Source organism: Esox lucius, chromosome 13 (genome assembly GCF_011004845.1).
Source record: "Esox lucius isolate fEsoLuc1 chromosome 13, fEsoLuc1.pri, whole genome shotgun sequence".
Classification (NCBI taxonomy): Eukaryota; Metazoa; Chordata; class Actinopteri; order Esociformes; family Esocidae; genus Esox; species Esox lucius.
In genome coordinates, this window is record NC_047581.1 from 29,442,388 (window position 1) to 29,448,387 (window position 6,000).

The window sequence follows — 6,000 nt, forward strand, 5'->3', positions numbered from 1 at the left end:
ATGCCACTCAATTTTATTTGGATCTAAGGCAACCTGCAATTAGGGCCAAGTCAGGGCCAATGTTTGGGTCATCTAACGCAACCAGAAGTTAGGGTCAAGTCAGGGCCAATGTTTGGGTCATCTAAAGCAACCAGCAGTTAGGGTCAAGTCAGGGCCAATGTTTGGGTCATCTAACGCAACCAGAAGTTAGGGTCAAGTCAGGGCCAATGTTTGGGTCATCTAAGGCAACCAGCAGTTAGGGTCAAGTCAGGGCCAATGTTTGGGTCATCTAAGGCAACCAGCAGTTAGGGTCAAGTCAGGGCCAATGTTTGGGTCATCTAACGCAACCAGAAGTTAGGGTCAAGTCAGGGCCAATGTTTGGGTCATCTAATGCAACCAGCTGTTAGGGCCAAGTCAGGGCCAATGTTTGGGTCATCTAATGCAACCAGCTGTTAGGGCCAAGTCAGGGCCAATATTTGGGTCATCTAAGGCAATCTGTAGTCAGGGCCAATCCTTTGGTCATCCTGCATGCCCGGACCCTGGTTGCTCTTTTCTTTATGAACACACCGTACTGTACCCTGTTTAACCCATAGTGGTGGACACACTTGAGTTAGCTAATCTCAGAAGAGTTCCTTACATTAGATTTAAGTAGACTACTCCCCACCCACAGACTAGCTAACAGAGAGACCAACAGACAGGCAGGTAGGCAGGTAGGCAGACGTGTCGACAGGTAGGGATGGTGTTATGTTGGGGTTAATAGAACGACATACCTGAGTGGCCCGATGCAGGTCTGGTTACTCCAGACACTGGTTATGATTGTTTGGGTCCTCTCGGTTTCCCAGGCAGGCTGCGGGCCAACCTGCCAGACACGCTGAGAGGAGACTTAATCTGCCCTAAAACTGATGTTCCATCTAGACAGACAGACACATTTATAAACAATATACTGTAACCAGACCTGGGGATTTTAATCCTAAATTCTGATTGCCGGATAGTTGTGCTATGTAAGACTGTTACTTTTAATTGTTCTTATTGTGTTAGTAACCCATTTATAATAACAATAAAGCACCTCCGCGATGCGTTGTGCCTAAGAACTGCTCCTAGCCGTGGTGCATTGGCTATATTCCACACCCACCGTGCCTTATTGATTAAATGTTGACATACATTAATACAAACACACATATACTTCACAGTGTTGATTAGATTTTTTTTCTGCATGACCATGGCAAATTTTATGCCAAACACACCTGTTAATTTTTTTTTGCCAAGAAGCTCAATTTGTCAAATGTCTATTCGTAGTTTTGGTGACTTGGTAACTCCAAGATTTAATCAACTTCTGCAATTCTCCAACTGTAATCATTTTGCCACTTACACCATCCTTCTCAGTGTGCATGGGGGATATGGCGTATGTAGGATGTTAGTGGCAATGGCAACAATGTGACCGATTGACTGGGATACAATACATGAGTAGTATTTTACTATTGTGATAACTTTCCCCCAGATTCCTGGTTTTCCAGAAATCCGGTTTTGAAAGAGATTTCAGGAATTGTGCAAATCAAGTGCAGAATGCCATCACTTATTCAGCAGCTGCCTGCTACAAATGTAATTAAAGGCCTGCTTTGTAAGGTCCTAGACCAGAGGTGTCAAACCGGTTCCATGGAGGGCCAAGGGTCTGCAGGTTTTCGCTCTCACCTTGTACTTGATTGATTAATTAGGTCATTAATTGGTTGGTCTCTACCCTCACCTGGTTGTTTAGTTCTGAACTGGGGGCCAATTTAAAGGAAAAAACTAAGACCTGCAGACACTAGACGCTCCATGGAATCGGTTTGACACCCCTGTCCTAGACAAAGACAGGTGATGATTTGGTTAGACTGAAATAGATACAATTTGATATCTAATCTTTTAAGCTTTCCATTTTTTACAGACATGATAAGAAGAGTGGACCGCATGTCAAATCATATTTCATACAAATGATTTATTTACACACGTTGGTCCCACTGAGATAAAAATCTGTTTCGCTGAGATATACTATAACTAGTCAGATAGCAACAGTCTGCCTGCAGGTAACGGCTGAATGTCTGTTGTGAACAACCAGAATGGTTTCCATGTGTTTGATGTCATTGTTACTGCTCAACCTCCTGTGGAGCTGGTTTCTTGCTATTTTAAGCGATCTTTATCGCCGACGTGCTTATATCTCCTTGTGGTACCATCAAGGAACACTTCCCTTTGGAGATAGATAGCTTTTTTACTGTTGACAGACAGGGAACTGTTTCACTCTTGCACCGTTCATGCCACTCAGGTCTGTCGTTCTATCAAGAGGCACGGCCACCGGTCCACCAGCCCAAAGTGGTGTGGTACCAAAGGGCAGACCAGGTGGTGGGATTGCAGGAGGACATGGATCTAACTTCAGAAATCACCTTTACTGATTCGAAATGCCCAGTGATAATGCAATTCTCAGTGTCTTCAGAGGAGGTCCAGACAATGTTCCGGCATATCCCTGCATATGTACACACACATACATGCATGCACACACATGCGCATGCACACACATCTTCCCAGATGTATTTTAGTGTTAACAGCTGTTTTTCCCCCTCGTTCCCATCGTTGTGAACTGCCAAAATATCAATAGGAATCAACTGGGAAGCACAACAGGCCTGCATATGAATCTGATAATGAACTGTTACAAACTGCCAACTGTCCATATTAGCTGAGTACTTTAAAGACACACTTCCCTGGGGAGTCTGAGAGGGGGTAGCCTTGTGGATGATCCTAGCCAGGTTTGGAGCTGTTTGACTTGGCTCGGGTTTAATGAAGATGCCCCATGGCTTTCTGAGTAAAAACATGAGGAGTTTAGTTGTTATAAACTAATTGATGCAGTGTCTTTCTCGCTCCTGACCCCACATTTGGAGGTTCTCAGATGCAGGAGTCTGACTGAGGTCTGTGTCCGTTGGCCTGCCAGGGCCAAGCCATGTACTAGCAGACTCCTACCAAGTAAAATTAAGATTCAGTCACTTGTCAGTCAGAACAACACAATTTGCAAAACACACAACTTGCCATGGCAAACGCTTCCAGACCAAAGACTTCTATATCTCCACCGCAGCCCAAAAATTGATAGGGCGGGACTAGAATGTTCTAGTTCAAAATGTTTCTCTTTAAAGGTCTTAACTATCTTTGGGCCAAATGGTGTCAGCTATTTTTTTTACATTTTTTATTCTTTTCAACTTTACAACATAAAATGAGGTTTTTATTTTCTTTCTCATTCTCTTTCTACCTTCCAGATAAAGAAATACTTTGAGCTGGAGCCTTTAGCAAGGGGGAAGCGGTGGATTCTGGAAGGCAGTACAACAGACAACATGCCGGCCATGAAAGAGAGCTTCATCCAGCTGATTGGACTATTGGAGGAAAAAGACAAAGAGCCACAAGCGAGGATATGATGCCAGTGCTGTGTTGTCATGTTAAGGCAAAGGACATGAGTATGATGTTGACCATGCTAACAGTAGTGCTACCTTAGCAGGACAAGGGACATCATGATGAATTCAGATACAAATGTTAGCTTGTTAAGACAACAGATGGTATGATGTCAGTGCTAATTTTAATGTTTAAGACAAATGTAAATGCTTAATTTAGCATGTTGAAACAAAATGGTTAATGTAAATGCTAACATTAGTATTTTGAGGTAAAGGACAGTAGGATGTTATTGGTACTGTTAGTAGGTTTACCACATCGATGAAAGATGGATGACGTCGATGCTAACGCTAGCATGTTGAAGGGCAACCAACACCTGCCGGATTCCACAGTTATACATAAACATGGCAAAATGTTACACATCTTTTGTACTCTTTGTATCCATGTAGTTGATTGTGGACTTTTGTTTAAATCTCTGTTCTGGAAGCAGGAGAAAGTTAGCAAACGTTAGTGACAAGGATCTAATCTGTTGAGCATTGAGCTAAACAGCCGTTCTCCTAATAGAAACATGTAGCTATTCAAACTGCCCGGAATGGATGCAGATGTTTTGTAAATGAAGAAAATTAATGGAAGTCATTATGCTGATACATTACGTGTGCCATGTCAATGAAACGCCATTCACATCGTATGGTATGCATCAAGATGTCACCGGGAAGCCATGGCAGCACACTACAGCTTAAGTGTAAACATGCGTAACATTTGGGCATAATTGCTTTGCCGTATGTCCATCCAAGCAGTCCATCCAAACGCCTGCAATTAACCACACTGGAAAGAAAGACAAAATGAAGTGCTGTTAGGTAATTCATAATTCATAGTCTGAACCCTTATACAATTTGGTGTGTTACACGTACCATTGTTTAAACCACAGACAGTAAGACAGATGAGCAGAATGACAGACAGGCTAACAGATAGACAGTCTGCAGTAATTGTAATGTGTAAACAGGAAGGCATTCAGACAGGCAGGCCAGAACACAGACAGACAGAAAGACAGACAACCAGAATAAACCTTTGAGGCAAATGCGGCCATTTCTGTTTGAATATAAAACAATTTCAGGGTTACAACAATGTATACTATACCGGTTTATTTATATTACCATTGACAAACATTGCTTTTCAGCAAATAACTATTTCTTATGCATTGAACTGGGAGTGGGGGACATAAAATGTTAAATCGGCTGCTATTGACAAAGAGGTTAGGAACTATTGTTTATTGGTCTAATACTAATTTAAAATGGTGACGTCATCATGGAACTTAACCCCATGCAAACCTGTTTAGAAGGTTCTGTATGGACGGCATTTGCAATTAACAACTATCCGTAAACCAGACCGATAATTCATTTGTTTAACAGTTTTAGTCTTGTCTACTTTCCTAAAATATGAGTTTTAACTGAGCTGAGGTAGGACAGGATAGTCTTTAATTTTGATGCTGAACACTTTCAAGACAGAAGCACTACAGAACACAGGACGGGGGTGGGTCGGAATACAAACTCTATCAATCACCGCCGGCGACAGCTGTGTCTGACACGGTTCTGTCCCGCCTGCCAGCTTAATGTCTTCCAACTGTCTGTCTGTCAGTGCAGACCCCTCCTTATCTGACACCCCAGGACCCCTCAGACCCCACATCTTACCCCACCACGTCCCAGAACCCCCTAAACAACAATGTCTGGGTACCCCTGCATTCCTCTGTGAGGTTCCCAGGAATGTTCCCATGATACAGTGCATTCAGAAAGTATTCAGACCCCTTCACTTTACAGCCTTATTCTAAAAAGGATTACATTGATTTGTTTCTCAGCAATCTTCACACAATACCCCATGATGACCGAACCAAGACTAGGTTTTAGAATTTATTGTGAAGTTTATGAAAACATATTTTTTTTACATTTAAATTAGTATTCAGACCCCTTCTTTCAGTACCATGTTGTACCTATAGCACCAACATCCCGACAGCATGATGCTGCCACCACCACCATGCTTCACCGTAGGGGTGGTTTTGCCCAGGCGATGACGAGGCCAGGTTTCTTCCAGATGTGATGATTAGCATTCAGGCCAAAGCATTCAATCTTAGTTATTTAATTCCCATCCCCAAATCTGTGCCTTGGCGCAATCCTGCCTCATTGCTCAATGGACAATTCCTGTGATTCCTTTGATAACCCAGATCAGCTCATTATTCCCCTTCCCAACTGTAACCCAGACCAGCTCATTACTCCCCATCCCAACTGTAGTCCAGGTCATTGGTCCTCATCCCAAATGTAACCCAGCTCATTGCTCCTCATCCCAACTGTAGCCCAGCTCATTGTTCCTCATCCCAACTGTAGCCCAGCTCATTGCTCCTCATCCCAACTGTAGCCTAGCTCATTACTCCTCATCCCAATTGTAGCCCAGCTCATTACTCCTCATCCCAACAGAAGCCCAGCTCATTACTCATCATCCCAACTGTATTCTAGCTCATTACTCCCCTTTTCTAACCCCCAACCCTAGCCCAGCTTCCTATCTACTTGTCCTGCCCCCATCTCATTCTGTGTCCTCCTGCGCCTTCCTGTCTCCTTCTGTGTCTTCCTG

General features: G+C 43.2%; 1 protein-coding gene across 2 annotated transcripts in view; it reads left to right on the forward strand.

The window, feature by feature from the left end:
* The window catches only part of arl15a (ADP-ribosylation factor-like 15a), a 90,916-nt gene extending 87,117 nt beyond the window's left edge, over positions 1-3,799 (forward strand). For both annotated transcript variants that reach the window (XM_010876971.5, XM_010876972.5), the window contains exon 5: positions 3,255-3,799. In XM_010876971.5, coding sequence (XP_010875273.2) covers positions 3,255-3,410 — 156 coding nt within the window. In that variant the 3' untranslated portion in view covers positions 3,411-3,799. The remainder of the gene's footprint in view (positions 1-3,254) is intronic.
* The last annotated feature ends 2,201 nt before the right edge of the window (positions 3,800-6,000 follow it).